Here is an 18,119-nt window from a genome sequence, read left to right as displayed (position 1 = left end):
ATTGCATCCTTCAAGATCCCTATGTGTGTGGCCACCTAAGCGTACAAAACGGAGCATCTGAGGCTGAGACCATGTAAAAAAAAAAAATAATAATGGTCATGGCCCCATCCCAATTACTTCATCACTAGATAAGCATTAGAGATGAGATAGCATTGGCATCGCTGTAGACTTCAGGAACACATCTTACTGCAGATTTATGCAGTTTCTTTTGCAGAATGGATGGAGCTGATGAAGCTGTAGAACATGAAGTGTGAAAAGGAGCTTAATATTTTACAACTTATACCACAGCACTGTCAAATTCTCTATTATGATTGAATAGTAGGTGTTGATAAACTTTATAACATTAGTACTGACTCCAAGGAAAAAATCACAAAATATTAATGCACTAGTTCCAATATGTTATCATTCTATCATAGCAACTCATTCAAAGGAACTTGTATGGCAAATGCATCACATTCTAAAAATAATTGTAATTGTAGGTATGGTGACTTTTTCTGCGAGTAGGTGTTTAACATTTCATAACTTTTCAGAACATGGATGTTCTCTAAACCTTAAATTCATTTCAGCAGATACAGTACTCCGGGATTTCTAGCTAAGATGCAGAATGGATTCAGATGAACTTCAGATGGATTCAGACGGAAATGTACACAGAGACCGACAGACAAGACAGTGTTGAAAAACACAGCCAAATAAAACTGTGTGCTGCTTACACCCATCTGCTGTTATCAAATAAATCGACATACCACATTGTATAGTACAATACAGTTTATTGTACTTTTATTCATTTATACAGAATCATAAATATATCCATAATGCAAGCAGGAAGTAGAGTACAATTACAACTGAAAGTAAAGAGCACTTTTACATTTAAAAATCAGTCATTGTAAACGATAAATTAAATTCAGCTCCAGTAAATATTCATCCATCATATTTACAGTGCAGGTGTCGACTTTCACCTTTGAAACATTCTGTTTACTTCGTCATCTTCTACAGTCTCTTACACTCAGAATATTCATAAGCAATATGTGGCAAATTAGGGCAGTAAAAACATTTTTTTCAAGGATTTTGAAAGGGATCATGAATATGCTGGACGCTAATCTCGAGCTTTATGGCTGCAGTGCCATGTTGTCGATACCCACTTTCTGTCTTTTGGGCTGTGAAAAAGATCGTTCATGTTAACCAAGAGAACAACTGCGTTTTGTGTGTATTAACATTTTTCATGTGCTGTTAAAGTGCTGTGAAATGAAGCTTAATTATACTGCAGTACCTTTTCGTCGCAGAAGCAGCAGCAGCAACAGCAGCGTATGAGAACCAGAATGATGAGCAGCAGAACCATACCTGAGGAAAGGAGAGCACATTTACCGCTGATGCAGCATTTACAACACACAGCGCTTTAAACACAACCTGCCAATGTGAGTCGAGTAAGGAATAAAACACGAAGGTGTGTATGGTGTGATACGGAGTCACCGCCATTAGCTCTAACAATACGTCCTGAAGTGTTTTATTCCTCTTACACCACGACAATTTACCGTTTCACTTTTATTACATTAAAAATAGTCATATTTATATTAGTTTTATATATTTTAAATATTATATTTATATATTTAAAGCCAATTTATAGTTGCATTTACATGTTAGTTAGTTAGTTATATACATTATAGCAGTTATAAACAAGTCATGCCGTTCACCAGCCTCCATTTTCTCTTTTAAAGTTAACAAGACAAAAAAAAAAAAAAAAAAAAAAAAACGCAGCTTGTCATGTTACCAAGAAACCCATAAAGAGCAAACTCCTCTGTCGTGAACACTTCATAATCCCATAGTAAAGCGTTAAATAAATGTTAAATAAACGTCTCCTCACAGAAATGTCCACCACAATTACATCTTTTCCTCTTTGTTAAATAACAACACTTTTTAAAATGTATTTATTATTGCCTTATATTATATAGAGAATCCAACATACATACCATACCTGTGAATTAGCTGTTACTATAGAAACGATACTGTAGCTGGCACTACAGTCAGAGCCATGCTGTTATAGAAAATTAATCAACAACTTTCGACCAATAAGATTTGAGTATTCAACAGCGCTGTGGTATATAGTGAGCTGAAGCATCTTAAATACACAAATCTTGAAGACACTTTACAGATCTGCCATCTAAACCTGTTAATAACTGGTGTATTAGATCCTGTGTGTCTGTAGAGGAATGATTTGTTCTAGCTTCAAATGGACTGTGTTAGACTAGAGACTAGAGTATCACACCCTCCACCTCTGTTCATACAGTAAATGGTTTGTTCCAGTTTGACCCAGACATTCTTCTATAGACATCTTTCAAAGAGAGTTTCTTTCCCCCCCCCACCGTGTTTTGATGTTGAGCTGGTGCCTGAAGCCGCTCGCAGTCACACTGACTCACCGATGAAGATGAAGAAAATGGCGAAGGAGGCGATGTCCCAGTCAGACTGAAACATCTCCTTGTTCTGCAGCCGGGTGAAAACATCATTGACCTGGTTCTGAAAATCCTCCTGCAGGTTGCCCTGAGACATCGTGGCTGTGCTTGAACAAAAAGAAATGAAACTGCAGATGGTTATCAGAGCTGATATTTTTCTCGTGATACACTTATATGGCCAAATGTATGTGGACACCTGTCCATCACACCCATATGTGGTTCTTCCCCAAACTGTTGCAACAAAGTTGGAAGCACACAATTGTATAGGATGTCTTTGTGTGCTGTAGCATTACAATTTCTCTGCACTAGAGCTATGAGACTCAAACATGTTCCAGCATGATAATGCCCCTGTGCATGAAGTGAGCTCCATGAAGACATGGGTTGCCAAGTTTGGAGTAGAAGAACTCGAATGGCCTGCACAGAGCCCTGACCTCAACCCCACTGAACACCTTTGGGATGAATTTGACACAGATTGCACCCCAGACCTCCTCACTTAACATCAGTGCCTGACCTCACTAATGCTCTTGTGGCTGAATCTAGTGGAAAGACTTCGCAGAGGAGTAGAAGTTATTATAACAGCAAAGGCAGGACAAACTCTGGAATGGGATGTTCGACAAGCACATATGGATGTGATGGTCAGATGTCTACAAACTTTTGGCAATATGGTGTTTATAGAATTCTCTAGTATACAGAAATCCTCTATTTTTTTTTTTTTTACAGTGAAGAATTATTGGCACCTTTCAGAAGAATGGGCAAAAATGTTGTACAAAAAAAAATTTTTTTAATAACATTATTTCTCCCAATATGTCGCCAAATTGTTGACACTTTTAAGTAAAGAATACCTAAAATAAATAATAAATACATACATAAAAAACTGCAGAATACCATCATTGAAAAACATCTAGTCTTTAAACTGTATCGTTGCCTTTGATCGAGTTTGCATTGAACACATGTGAAATCCCTTTAACAACCATCACAATGAAGAAAAACCTCAAAGAGTTTGCAACACAATAAACACAAATGATCCTTGACCTGCAAATATTATGTTAAATGTCATGATCTGCAGACATGCCAAAGTCAGAAAAAGGCACCTGGACAGCTGGATGATAAATGGAGAGAAAAGACTGGTTTAGGATTGAATCTTTAGCTGATTCTTGAGAATCAATGTTTTGGGGGAGAAAAAAAATCTCAGGATTTGAACCCTGATGAAAATGTAATCTCAATTAAAGAGTCCTGAAGAAGAAACTATAAAGAAAAATATAAAGAGGTTTAATGTTCTGAATGGAGGAGGGTCGGAGATCCTCTAGAAGTTACAGACAGAGGCTTGGTGCTCTTATTCTGGTCAAAAGATTCAAAATTTTAAGAGTGATGATAACTTTGGAGCCAATTTTGCAGAAAAATGGACTGTTGAGATAAAACTATAAGTTAAAAAAATACCACTTATTGTACGTTATTCATTTTGTTTTTTTCATTAAGGATGTTAATAAAGTATAATTCTTATATTTCTGTATAGGAAATATTTTGTCCGTAAAAGTCATATGAATATAAGGATAACATAAGTTTTTTTTTCTTCATTTTTATATTTATATTCCTTTTTTTTTTCTTTTAAATTAATTCCAGTTCATTATTTGGGATCTTCTCGCCTAGTTCAGAATAGACTGACTCAAGGAAACATTTACAAGGAACAAGGAAGAACAATTTTACTGTTGAACTAAAATCACTAAATTAGGCCTGAGATCTAGCCCAAGTATTATTTCTCATCATCTTTTGTCTAACTCGGATTAAAAATAATAATAATAATAAAAAATTTTCTGCATGATAATATATTAGATTTTGTATACAACTGTGTTTATACAATATAATCATAAACAGAAACCCTGTCTATTATAGTAAAGTGATCATAAATGATATTTTAACTTCTGCTTTGTTTTTGAACACTTCATCAGAGTTCATATCTTGATAAATGAAGATAGATCATAAGTCATGTGTATAATTCAGTAACATGGCTGTTTACTATTCGGGCCTGTTACTATCCTCAAGCCTCAATCAAACCCAAAACAATACAAAATATCATTTGTTCCAGTCTTAATCTTTTTCTTTTATATGTTTAGATATATCGGAGTGGTGTTGTAAACGCGAAAAAGATTGAAACTCACCTGTGATTTTGCTGATTTCTCTATCTGGCTTCCGGAATACACCTGTCGCAGCAGCTCACCTGCATCAACCTGCCTGGGTTTTAGCCTACACTACGCATGCGCACCATGTTCTGACGCGTAATGGCAAAAACACGTTCAGCCCAAACACACCCTCTCTCAGAAAATGCATAGAAGAAAGCGAGGATTGATACTCACCCTCACTCACACTAAACACCAGGTGGCGTTGTCTCGAATTACGAGGCCCTCTTTTCCAAACACAACCCCTGACCCTTTGGTTTACGTGGAGTTTGGACGGGCTTATTTAATTTCCCACCCGCATTTCGTAAAATCCCGCCTTCCGCGCTAGGATTGGCTCACACTCACGAGCAGGCTGCCTGATTGGACAGGTACGAAGTCGTTCACTTTGGCGTCTGTTTCTAGTGTTTGGAATCGATGGAGTCGACTCCATGATTCGATTCAACAAAATCTTTTTGTGGAATAAGTCAACAATTTTACAAGTATTTAACATCATGATTATGGACAGCCATAATGCTTGATCAACCTACATGTTGTCTTCAGTTATTTCTAACATTCTTGCTAAACAACTGCCAATTTGCTTAGCAACTTAATTAAGCTGAGGTAAACCAGCATCTGAATCATCTGACTCATCTGACTCTTCGGTTGTGCAGACTGACTTTAACACTGGCCAGTGTTATTTTTTTTTAATAGTCAGTTATTTGTCGCAATTGTAATACGTTTTACTTAGTTTTATACTTTCTCCACACTAAAATAAGAATACATAACATTATGAAATACCTTCTTATTTTACATTGCCTGCGCGTGAGCTTGAGTCATATAAAATGTACTGCGTGGAATCAACTCTAAACTTTGGTGTCGATTCTCAGTTTCTACTGTCAGGAATGGGAGTCGATTCGAATCGATTCCTTTAGTAGTTCAGTAATTAGCCCAATACTACAGTGAAACCTGAATGGAGTTTTTCCTATTCTATCGAAAGGATATAGTTGCATTAATTTAAGCATAAACTACGTGGTAATTTCATTAGCATGCTCCACGGAATGCTTAAATGACCAAAAGTTTGTAGATAAATGAGCTATTTTAGTGGTTAAGCATACGGTGGAGCATGCTAATGAAATTAGCACATAGTTTATGCTTGAATTAATGCAAGTATATTTTTCGATATAATTTGATAATAATAATTTTATTTCTTGAAGGTATAATGGCGTTCTGGAATTAAACATGAATTAGAATGTTTAAACGTATTTTTTTCCCTATATACAGAACTGCACTTTTAGAGGTGGAAGAAAACTATCAAAGTAGTTCTTTGTGTAGCTCCGCGCTGACGCTAGGCGGTGGGCGGGGCTTATCGCAAAACAGGCGGAAGAACTCTAAGGCAGTTTGAGAACTCTGTACTTCCGGTTTTTCCAGCTGGCAGCTCAGAGAAACAGCGATGGCCGCGGTTCCGGTTCAGGCACTCCGGGTGTCGGATATTAAAGACCCGATGGTGCTGTTTGAGCGCTACAGCACTGAGGAGATCCGCGCGGTGGAGCGGAAAGTTCGCGGGGAGATCGAGCAGAAGAAAGAGGAGCTGAGGCAGATGGTAGGAGAGAGGTACAGAGACCTGATCGAGGCTGCGGACACCATCGGCGAGATGAGGGAGTGCTCTGAGAAAGTGGTTCAGTCCATCCAGGACATGCAGAACTACTGTCACACACTGAAACACAGCAAACACACTCCTCAGAGCAGCAGAGCAGAGGTAGGATCACTACCCTGTCAGCACTACTCACTCATTAGATTGTACTGGAATCACAGACATGTTAGAAATATCACAACCTGCATGTTTCCTGGCAGGATTCACACTAACATATGGCAATAAGAAGTTAGACACAGTGTCAAAATCTTAGTCAGAATTATACTTGAATGCAAGTCAGATGGTATTTATTGTTATTCCTTTATACAGGTCGTATACATTGGAATGAAATGTTGGTTTCCCCCAGGATCTTGGTGCAACACAACAATACAGTGCACAGTGCAAGGACTGTATAAAGTGTAAATACAGGAGGGTGAGATGAGTACAAACATTACAATAACGCAATAACTACACAGGACAACAGAACAGGGTTGAGCGGAAAACCTCATGCAGCGATTGTCCCTGAACGATTGACTATAAAGAGTTAAAAATAGTAAAAGTGTCCAGCATTATAAAGTGCAGGTGTGCGGTGGAAGATGTTGGGAGGGTTCGATTAGCCCAGGTGAGTGCTGGAACGCAGGAGGGGGTTGAGTAATCTGAAACAGTTTCGTGAAACATGAAACATGAAAATGGTGCGCATATACACACACACACACACACACACACACACACACACACACACACACACACACACACACAGTATATCTAGAAAGTTCTTTGGCAGTTTGCCTTTGGGAGAAGTTAGAAATAAAACACAATGGGGTGTGCTGTTACAGGGAAATTATCAATGATGGGGTGGTGTGATGTGGCATCCTTCTGACCAATCAGATTCAAGAATTCAGCAGCGCTGTGGTAGAATTTTTACTATCAGTACAAACTGCTACTGGAAGAAGGGTTGAGGTTAAAAGACCTATATAGTATAGTATACTATACTATAGCTGTTGATGAATCTGGTGGTGGTAGCATGGATGCTCTGCTACCTTCTGCCGGATGGCAAGAGGGTGAAAAGTGTATGAGAGGGGTGGGAGGGGTCGTCCTCTAAAAAAGAAAGTGTCCATGCTTAAAGGAAACTTGCACTCTGAACAGCTTACATGCAGAAAATTAAAGTGATCTTCAACAGTGTCCAAGATATATTTTGTAATGATAATTCTGAGTTGTCTTTTTTTTGTTTGTTTGTTTGTTTTTTTTTGTTTAAAGTTCTTCACCTTTGGTTAATGGTTTTCTACATTACCCACAATGCCGTTCATCTACCTGCTCATATTAGTGTAAGTGGGATTAAGGCCTCACTTCATTTCTACGTAAAGGCAGCGATGCAGCAGAGCTTTAGTCCTTTAGTCAGTCCAGCTCTCTGATCATCTGTACAGTCTGCTCAAACAAATCAGATTCCAAAGCTTCAACTTTCATGCTAATATCGCCATCAACAGCGTCACGCCTGTCATCCTGTAGATCTCTAACTAGCCAAGCTGAGTCTCTGCTGTAACTCAGAGCAACCCCGCTGCATTGCATTCTGGGACTTTAAATCTTCCTTAAAACTCAGTTTGTATGGAAATATACTATGATTGAGGTTAGTGTTCATATCATTGGATTGGTGTACGATGGTTACGTACAGTACTCTCCATCTCTGGTTATAATATACACTCACTGTCCACTTTATTAGGAACACCTGTACACCTGCTCATTCCTGCAGTTATCTAATCAGCCAATCATGTGGCAGCAGCGCAATGCAAAAAAAATCCCACAGATACAGGTTAAGAGCTTCAGCTAATGTTCACATCAAACATCAGAATGGGGAAAATGTGATTTTAATGACTTTAACCGTGGCATGGTTGAGTATTTCAGATATTGCTGATCTCCTGGGATTTTCACACACAACAGTCTCTAGAGTTTACACGGAATGTTCCTAATAAAGTGGACGGTGAGTGTATGTAAGGAATAAAACACAACACAAAGTGCTATTATAGGAAAAGACGCAAAGTAAGTACTCCATACAAAGTGAAGTCACTGTTATCACCACAAAGTTTTTTATTTTCCAATAACAGCCCACTTTGAAGTCTTTTCTTGATTTTATTCCAACTCTAACCATTTTTTTTGCCTATTAAAGAACAATATGTAGTATTTATATCCATTTATAGTTATATTTAGGCTTATGGAATGTCCTATAACCTATCTATCTATCTATCTATCTATCTATCTATATTTATAGATGTAGATATATATATATATATATCTACTATATATGGGAGCGTGGGGAAAAAAAAAGAAAGTACAAAAACACGTGTGTGTGTCTTTTCTTTGTGTAAGGGTGAGAAGCAGTCACAGGAGAAGTTTTACTCGATGGCGGCTCAGATAAAACTGCTGCTGGAGATGCCTGAGCGGATGTGGAGTGCGCTGGAGGGAGCTCAGTACCTGCAGGCCACACAGCTGCACCTCCTCTGTGCTCACCTGCACCGGCTGCTCCACCTGGACACGCCCACCGCCTCGTACAGCCCTGTTCTGAGCCGCTTCCCCATCCTCATACAGCAGGTAGCTGCCGCTGGACACTTCAGGTAAAGCCAAGCCCCTTTCTCTCTCTCACTCTCTCTCTCTCTCTCTCTCTCTCTCTCTCTCTCTCTTTCATTCTTTCACTGTTAATCATCACTGACTTAACACTGTATCTTCTTGAAACAGCATGAAATAGTATCATATTGAATCACAGGAGAGACGTTTCAGAGCACAGATACTGTATGCCACCTACTTATGCAGCCTCCTCTCGAACAAAGCAAAGAAACTGTAACAGCACATTCTGACTTTTTTCTTAAATTCCTCTTACACCACAGAAATTCATCAGTGACCATTTTTTCCATTTATTACAGAACGACACATACTTTTTATCCGTTTATAGTTATGTTTATTGTTGCAAAGCAGGTTAGTTCCTGTTATCACTTATGTTGTAGCAGCTATAAAAAGCTGTTCCCACACCAGCGTCACATTTTCTCTCTCTCTTGAAGTTCAAAAGACAAAAAAAAAAAAAAAAACACTTGTCATTGTTAAAGAGAAACCGCATCACTCTTTGCTTCTGACTGATACTGGAACGTGAAATAAACGTCTGCTTCTACAAAACCTCACCGTATATATATTTTTTTATCTGTTCATGTGGAGTGTTGGCCCTGCAAGTCCTTGTGCATGTTGTTACTATAGAAACAATAACCTATTAGATAGAGTGCATTAATATAAACCATGCAGCCAGAACTACTTTCAGAGCCATGCAGTTATAGAGAACAGATTCTTACCGATCTAAAACGGAAACTGGTTATCAGTACGTGCCTTGTGTTGTGCTCATTCTGAAACCTCGTCCCGCCTCCTCAGGTCAACGATCCTGTTGGACAGTAAGTCGGTGTTGCGGGGCAGAGCCGTATCGGATCAGGCTATCGCTGAAGCGCTGGTGTCCACCATGCTGCTGGAAGACAGCTCACCTCGCAAGGCCCTCGCTGACTTCCTGCTGGCCAGGACAGCGTCCATACAGCAGCTTCTCAAGCAGCCTCAGCACGGTACACACACACACACACACACACACACACACACACACACACAGTTCAATATTGGGTATTCTCAGAGCCACTGAATAGTCATGGTTAGCCAAAAACACACTATTGACCATTAGATCATTATGGCTGCTAAACACACATCTCATCAATAATAAAGTGATTGAGGCAAATCCCTGCAAGCTGCCACCTTAACTCTCAACTCTTCAGTTGTATCCTGTCTCAACTGTAAGTCTTTTTGTGTACAAGCATCAGCCAAATGAAGAAAATGTACATTTTTTTTGCCTGAATTTCACAATAACACTGACGAGGCGTGAACAAACTTGATTTAAATTCTAGTTTTTAAACAGAAAATCGTTTGTCCGGATATCACAAATTTAAATCCCAGCAAATCCACAGTCATCCATAACTGGGAGTGCTCTCAGTCTGTGTTTGTGGACGTGCACTCCCTCTCCTATCAATCACCGCGACGTTACGCAATCACGTGCGTCTGTGAGCTCAAGCGAGAGGAAAGGTGTGGATATCTCTGTCCTCTAAGTGTGTTGAGAAAATGTAATCGGCTGGTTTCACGTGTCTCGGAGGAAACCTTCACTTCCCTGACAAGTAGTTGTCGTATGATGGGGAAACCTAACTGGTGGGTGCGAATTGGCCAAGACTAAATTAGGGAGAATTTTTTTTTTTTTTTGCAAATGAGCTGCTTAGAATTTTGCTTATATTTTATATTGCATTATGTATTATACTCTTATTTTTTCTTATTTGGGGCAAAATGTACACTGTGTATGAAAGAATGTTCTGGGGGTAGGCTACTGATATTTCTGAGTGGTTTTGAGGGGAAAAGGGAGAACATACAAACACACATGAGAAAGTTTTGAGAATGTTTTTCGCCTTTAGAGAGAGAGCGATGCAAACTTTACGTTTGTCTTTATACATGTAGTAATCCTTTAATACAGTATGAGAGTAATATCATAAACCATGATAAAGTTTGGCTTTATCTTATGCTGTACATACATGGCTGCTTTAACATCTTATTATTAGAAGTGAATTTTTTATTATTATATAAAGATTATTCTAATATTATATTCAGTATGTCTGTCAGGTTTGTGCTGAAATGTTGTCATTTGCTTCAGGAGCTGGGATTAAAGCTCAGGTCTGCTCTCTGGTGGAGTTATTAGTCACCACGCTTTATCAGGCCCACGCTGTGTTCTACCTGCCTCCGGAAGGCCGCGCGGCAGAACCTGGACTCGGCTGCGGGTTGCTCTTCACTACGCTGGAGAACGTCACATCCGGTAGAGAAGTAGCTGCCTTATCACCTTCTTCTGTTGTCAGATCATTTTGCTTATTTCAAGCATTTTAAGAAATATGCTTAATGCTATTATATTTGTTATATAATCATCTCATGATGAGAAATATTAGATAACCTTTCCTTTACTTAAGATTTCTTCACTTGATTTCTTCCACCCTAAATTGTTTACTCCAAACCTTAGTGGTTCATCTGGTTATTAATAGGGCTTCGCAATCATAACAACAGTGCTGTTCTTATAGATCATCCGGTTATTAATACTTCCCAAACATAACAACAGTGCTGTTCTTATAGATCATCGGGTTATTAATACTTCACAATCATAACAACAGTGCTGTTCTTATAGATCATCCGGTTATTAATACTTCCCAAACATAACAACAGTGCTGTTCTTTTAGATCATCGGGTTATTAATAGTGTTTCACAGTCATAACAACAGTGCTGTTCTTATAGATCATCCGGTTATTAATACTTCACAATCATAACAACAGTGCTGTTCTTATAGATCCTCTGGTTATTAATACTTCACAGTCATAACAACAGTGCTGTTCTTATAGATCATCTGGTTATTAATACTTAACAATCATAACAACAGTGCTGTTCTTATAGATCATCTGGTTATTAATACTTAACAATCATAACAACAGTGCTGTTCTTATAGATCATCTGGTTATTAATAGTGTTTCACAATCATAACAACAGTGCTAAGGATAATGTGTAGTAAAAAGGAGTGTGTCAGATTAGAGTTTGATGACTAACGAACGTGCTCAGACTGTAGGAGTGTGACGAGTGTGTGAGTGTGTGTGTGATAGTACAGAGGATGTCCTTGTGATGTTTGTGCGTTTCTTCTTTCTGTGCTGTAGGTAAAGGCAGGAAGGTGTTGCATGGCGAGGTGAGTTCAGGCAGCTGGTTTAAGTATCTGCCGTCGTCAGTGACGGATTTCCAGCCTGCGCTGCGAACGCTGGCTCAGCCCATCCAGAGCGAACAGCTCCGGGATACACTGCAGCACTGGATCGACACGTGAGTGTCCCACCGTCTGAATCCCACTGATCCGTTATGAACGTATGCACGCCCTGAAGTGTTTTATTTCGCTTATACCACAGCAGTTTGCTAAAGATTAAATATTTTTAGTATTTCACTTTTTATGTTACTTTTTTATCAGTTTATAGTTACATTTCATTTTGTGGAATGTCTGTGAAACAAGCTAGTTTCTGTTATCACTTATGTAATAGCAGCTATAAACAGATATTTCTTCACTCTTTTTTTCTCTCTCTCTCTCTTGAATAAAAAAAAACAAAGAAACAGGTCGAGTTACATTAGATAGATGTATGGATAAAGGGATAATAGATGGCTTGATGGACAGATAGAGGAACAGAGAGTGGATGAAGGGCTTTAGGGATAAAAGGCACTTGGTTTACTCACTGTTTGTCCTCTTTTTTCCCCCCATTGAAGTGACTATCGTGTATAAAGTATGTTTATTGTGGGCTTGTTGAGATATTTTTATAAGGATGTGTCAAATCCCAAGCAGAGTTACCGACAGAAGACTGTTTGATTCCAACTGATTGATATAATAATCCACCAGCGCTCGCATTCTTTTCTGCGTTTGTTGTGTGTCAGGTGTAAAGAGGACATGCGCAGCGGCGTGAGCAGCCTGCTCATATACGTGAAGAGTTTGAAGGGTTTGGCCTCCATCAGGGACGCGGTGTGTGACCTGCTGAGCAGCGACTCCATCAGCCAGCACTGGAGCGGAGTGTGTGAGCGCCTGCTGGATAAACCGCTCGACCTGTGGCATGACCTGCTGCAGCCGCTTTTCCTGCACAGACTGCAGGTAAAGGCTCGCTAACACAGTGCTGTCGGCAGCTGGACAGAATCAGGTGCCAGAATGGCATCATACGTTGGACACTTTTTTTTTTTTTCAACGCAAACAGAGCTGAGAATGTCTCGGAAGCTTTGTACATTATCGCTAATAACCATATTTGCTCATTGACGGTTATAGACATTTATAATGAAACATCTAATTAAACTAAAGACATATTAAATAGTCAGCTAACCAGCTCAGTTTACTAATGAACCAAAATTATTGGTATACAAAGTGGCTTTCTCAAACTCTAGATCACTTTAAAATGAAAAAAAAAAAAACCCTGAGTCTATTTCTTTTTGTTTTCTTTGTGTCGTTTATCCGTTTCTGTCTCTTGTTCTGTGTTTGTGCAGGTGATCACTCAGGAGGGCATGGAGGCGATCTCCAGCAGCTGTAAACAGCTGTTGTCCTCCACACTGCAGGAACTGGAAGGCGAGGCATTGAGCCGTGGTTCGCGGTTTGAGAGCGACGTGTCCTCATTTCTTTGGTGCGAGTCTCAGTCGGACCTGCCGAGTGATGCAGCGTGGGTGAGCGTGTCTCAGCGCAGCTCACAGCCCGAAAGTGGCCTGTCCATGAAGACTCACGCCCTCACACCGCGCGTCCAGAACTTCTGCGCCGCCCTCGACTCCAAACTTAAGGCCCAGCTTGAGGATCTGGGGCACTTCCTGCCCTCGGACACTCCTGCCTCATGTCTGAAACGCTACACAGACGGGCCAGCGGTGGAGCAGGCGCTGAGCGAGCGCAGCACGGCCTGTCTTATGGAAATCATGAGCAGCGTCCGCACCGAACTAGCAGCTTCATCAGGTCGAATGAGCTCTGTCCTTTTCCTAGCCAGACTGTGCCAGTCTCTGGGGGATCTCTGCCCCAGCCTAAAACAGTGCATTCTGGGCCGGCAGGGGGAGAGCAGAAACACAGGAAGCCCCCGCGTCCAAAGCAGGAAGTTGGGAAAAGCAGGTGTGAGTAAAGGTTTGGACCTCAGCCCAGCTCAGGTCACATGGGCCCGAATGAAGGAAGAGCTGCTTACCTGCAGCATGGAGGCGTATCGCATCTGGAGCTCTGCTGTGTCCCAGGTAAAACACACCCACACACACACACACACACACACACACACACACACACACACAGAATGTGTTCCACTTCAGGGTTAGAATTCCATCCAATTTTTCAGAAACAGTGGCATCTATCTATGCACACACAATCTCTGATCTCTGTACAACAAAAACAAAATAACTAATGAAACCAAAATAGTGTAGCAAAAGTATAGTTCTCACTGTGTGTGTGTGTGTGTGTGTGTGTGTGTGTGTGTGTGTACTAGACTTTGGTGAGGCAGTTTGCTAGTTCTCTGCACGCTGCAACACCTGGCTCTGTCCTAATCACTGCCACAAACTGGGAGGAGCTGGAGATCCAGGAAGAGGCGGAGTCAGGCAACACGGTCATGTCTAAAATCCATCTTCCAGTCCAGGTGAAGACTTTCGCATCATTAACACAATGTTAGCATTAGAGTTTGCACAATACAAGACTTTTTTATTTGGGAAAACTCTCATAACTCTTATTCTAAATGATTCATTTTATAATAATAATCGTGACACTGTGACCAGACAGCAGCAACGTTCTGGCAGTGACAGAAATGTTTTTGACCCCTGCTATGGTGCTGAATTCACTGTTTTAAAGCTGTTTTGAATTCATTACTAGTCACATGACATTCAGGTTAGATACAGGAAGTTGCCTAATAGAAGGCTCTATGGATCTCTTTTAAATGGAACGTATCTCATCTCAGTAAGCATGCAGCGTGTGTTTGTCTCTGCAGCCCTCGTGGTACGTTCAGTCTCTGCTCTTTCACCTGTGCCTGGAGGTGAATAAGGTCGGAGGTCACGCCGTGCCGAGGATCACGCTGACCGAGCTGCTGCAAGCCTGTCTGGATCAGGTGCTCACAGAATACGATAAGATCACTCAGCCCACGCAAAACAAGGTGACTGTCTGTCTTTCCCTCCACCTGTCTCTCTTTATGTCTCAGTCTTCGATTTTTCTGTCTTTTTACATCATCTTTATTTTTGTCTCTCTCACCCTTCTACCTCTCTCTGTCTCTCTCTCTCTCTCTCTCTCTCTCTCTCTCATTCTCTCTGTCTGTGGTATAGGATGCATCACTCCCCATCACTCAGAATCGAGGCCTGCAGCTGCTGTTTGACGTGCGTTACCTCAGTGCCGCTTTAACAGCTCGGCTAGAGGACACCAGGAGCTCGCGCTCGCACGTGCAGCCCAGGTAACAGGACATACAGCATTGTTATGAAGGCTCATAGCCATTCATTACCAGCACACATGAGATTTGAGCAAATCTTGTCAGATTTCACTGTTGATCTTCAGCTGGGTTTCCTGTGTTGTGTCTGTCCAATGTATTTCAGGATCCAGCAGATCTGTGACGCTCTGGAGAGCCACATTGATCCTTTTGACCTGGACGTTTTCACTCCTCATCTGAACAGCAACCTGAACCGGATGACTCAGAGGACATCGGTAAGCACATGACTGTACGCTGGTTCAAGCTAACAGGAAGTCCACAGTAACCCAAACAACCACTCTTTACAACCGTGGTGAGCAGAAAAGCATCTCAGAACGCACAATATGTCAACCGTTGTTAAGGCGGATGGGCTACAACCACATCGGATTCCTTTCCTGTCAGCCAAGAACAGGAATCTGAGCCTGTAGTGAGCACAGGCTCTCAGAAACTAGACAGTTGGAAATTGGATAAACTCCATATGAGGTTCAGTAAACACATTAAAGAGCATCCAGACTTCTTTAATTCTTCTGAGCGATCACCTTTATCCTGTAGTGAGACATTTCTTTCCTGATGGGAGTGGTCTCTTCAGGTCGACTCCACCCCCAGTCACATGAAAATGATATAAATCATAAGCTCTGGCCTTCAGTCACCAGATCTTTATCTGTCCGAACACATACAGGAGATTTTGGAGTGACACGTTACACAGCGCGCTCCACCACAATCATCAAAACACAAATTGAGGGAATATCTTTTAGAAGAATGGTTTTAATCCCTCCAAGTACACTTCCACAGACTTGTAGAATCTATGCCAAGGCTTTAAATTGTATCATTCCTTTGTCAGCTGTCTGTATATTCATGCGGACGTATATACATTATGTATAACATTTTACATATTACATAAAATAGAGAAAATCTCAATTTGAATGCCACTGATAAGAGCATCTTGGCCCCCCCATGTCTCAAACTTAAACAGGAAATGAACCTGTTGTTCGTGTAAATGCAAGATTATTCCAAAATTGAGTTTCCAAGTGAACTTACATGAGGAAATGATCCAGCTTTTTTGATTATTAAACGAGAACCACACTGCCATCACTGTCATCTGGGTTGTTGTCTTCTGAGTGTTACTATTCAACTGTGGAGACTCTTGAATGTGTCTGAGACATATTTACATTTAAAACAAGTAGATATGACTTTAGAATACAAGGCTATTTTAATTCCTCAGTCAGTAAACAATCTGGAGTATAATATTGGACAAAACAGTTCATAAATCAATCACTGGTTATAATCTTCTTAGCCCAGTGTTCAGTCTTGCCCTAATGCCCATTATCATCATTTCCAGGTGCTCTTAGGCCTTTTAACTGGTGCAGAGAAGCACTTCACTCCCAGAAGCACTAATGTGAGCTCCCAGGAGCCGTACAACATCCTTCCACTGGCCAGCAGTCAGATCCGGTATGGCTCCTAACACTCACTTATTTTCTTGCTAGTATTCTAGAAAGTGATATTTTAGAACGAGGTTATGAAACTTGCTGTGATTTTTTTGTTTGTTTGTTTTTCCGGAAGGTTCGGCTTATTGCCGCTGAGTATGACCAACTCCCGGAAAGCCAAATCATCATCTAGAGCGACAGACATGACCAGACCGCTTGTGAGTGTATATCACGAATTATTGTTTTTGTGTGTGTGTGTGTGTGTGTGAGACTTAGGATAGCTGGAGTATTTCCTGCCAAAGTAGAAGCTCTTTGTGCAGGGTGAAAAGTTCAGCTTTGAAGGTTTTATTTATTTATTTATTTTTTTACTTCCTTTATTAATGAGCAATTTGTTTGCTTTACACTTTCAGTCTTATGTTACAATGTTCTAGAGAGACGGATTTCCAGATCTCGAAGCGCTTGGTGAAGTAACGATAATGTGTGATGGTGCTGTGAGTTTGCCTGCAGTGTGTTTGCGAGACGCTGCTTTGCATGCTTGTGGATTTAGTTAGTAATTAGTGGAACGGTTTGAGCTGCATGATTATCAGCCTCCTTCTGTAAGACATTCACATGAACACTGACCAGGAGAAATGAAACATTTATGAACTAATCCTCTGGGTAGGTGAATTCTCCAGTGTGCTTGTGTTTTGATTGGTAATATCACACTCCAAATGTATAAGACACAACAGTGATGGAACAAGCCAGCCTGGAGAAAGTAGATTAGTAGTAGGGACCTGGCTGGCTAGCTATAATGACGTCTCACCATTCTATAATATGTTAAAAGCATAAGCAGGGTAATATTTGAGGGCATGGAGGCTATTTTGAATATTCATGCATTTCCTTGTTCCATGCTTTTTTTTTTTTTTTTTTTTTTTTTTTTTTTTAAATATAAGGGTAAACATGTAGAGATGCACTCTGGCCAATTTAAATCAAACTGATTAACTCTTCAAGTTGCTATGGCACAGCTTCAGCAGTGAAAAAAAAAAAAAACGTTTGAAATGGCGTGTTTGAAGTGAATAACCACAGTTTGTCTTAACCATAATATCAGTCCACACGGGAGTTTTTCCTACTCATTCGTCTCGTTCTTGTTCTTTCCAGATTGCTCCCTCGTCCAATCCCATTCCAGAAGACAGCTTCCGCCCAGGGAACCTCTTCAGGCAGTTAGCCAATCAGGAAGAGGAAACTGTTGGCCCCTCCCTCTTTAAGTTAGGCTGGCTTTCTGGCATGGGCAAATAATTTTTTTTTTTTTCTCGGGTGAAGTGTAAGGTTTTTAAAGCATTATTCACATTCTGTATAAATAATATATACATATAAATATGGTTTGAGATAAAAATAGTGTGCTTGGATTTTTTTATACTAGAAATAAAGGTGTGTGTGTGTGTGTGTGTGTGTGTGTGTGAAATGACATCATAATGGGC

General features: G+C 40.4%; 2 protein-coding genes across 5 annotated transcripts; one reads left to right on the top strand and one right to left on the bottom strand.

The window, feature by feature from the left end:
• Positions 1-747: 747 nt before the first annotated feature.
• smim22 (small integral membrane protein 22) lies at positions 748-4,807 on the bottom strand. Of its 2 annotated transcripts, none has more exons than XM_026916706.3 (4): positions 4,601-4,807; positions 2,412-2,546; positions 1,268-1,338; positions 748-1,154 (listed from the first exon to the last, which is right to left on the bottom strand). In XM_026916706.3, exons 2-4 carry the CDS (start codon positions 2,539-2,541, stop codon positions 1,107-1,109), a joined length of 249 nt encoding a protein of 82 aa, XP_026772507.1. In that variant the 5' UTR covers positions 2,542-2,546; positions 4,601-4,807; the 3' UTR covers positions 748-1,106. The 2 variants fall into 2 exon arrangements, with proteins under 2 accessions (XP_026772507.1, XP_026772506.1); XM_026916705.3 differs by having other exon boundaries at positions 2,412-2,551; positions 4,601-4,799.
• A 161-nt stretch (positions 4,808-4,968) lies between these two features.
• cog1 (component of oligomeric golgi complex 1) lies at positions 4,969-18,074 on the top strand. 3 transcript variants are annotated; one of them, XM_026916703.3, is made up of 15 exons: positions 4,969-4,986; positions 6,026-6,353; positions 8,589-8,833; positions 9,633-9,814; positions 10,936-11,094; positions 11,972-12,128; positions 12,726-12,936; positions 13,320-14,036; positions 14,282-14,428; positions 14,774-14,935; positions 15,102-15,226; positions 15,366-15,474; positions 16,578-16,687; positions 16,799-16,880; positions 17,800-18,074. In XM_026916703.3, the coding sequence occupies exons 2-15, from the start codon at positions 6,048-6,050 to the stop codon at positions 17,935-17,937; spliced, it is 2,850 nt and encodes a 949-aa protein (XP_026772504.3). In that variant the 5' UTR covers positions 4,969-4,986; positions 6,026-6,047; the 3' UTR covers positions 17,938-18,074. The 3 variants fall into 3 exon arrangements, with proteins under 3 accessions (XP_026772504.3, XP_053095184.1, XP_053095185.1); XM_053239209.1 differs by lacking the exon at positions 4,969-4,986 and adding an exon at positions 17,073-17,124 and having other exon boundaries at positions 5,661-6,353; positions 17,800-17,939; XM_053239210.1 differs by lacking the exon at positions 4,969-4,986 and adding an exon at positions 17,073-17,129 and having other exon boundaries at positions 5,661-6,353; positions 17,800-17,931.
• The last annotated feature ends 45 nt before the right edge of the window (positions 18,075-18,119 follow it).

Source organism: Pangasianodon hypophthalmus, chromosome 13, assembly GCF_027358585.1.
Source record: "Pangasianodon hypophthalmus isolate fPanHyp1 chromosome 13, fPanHyp1.pri, whole genome shotgun sequence".
NCBI classification, from domain to species: domain Eukaryota; kingdom Metazoa; phylum Chordata; class Actinopteri; order Siluriformes; family Pangasiidae; genus Pangasianodon; species Pangasianodon hypophthalmus.
Note: the sequence above shows the minus strand (reverse complement) of the source record. Positions and strands in the feature narration are given on the sequence as shown.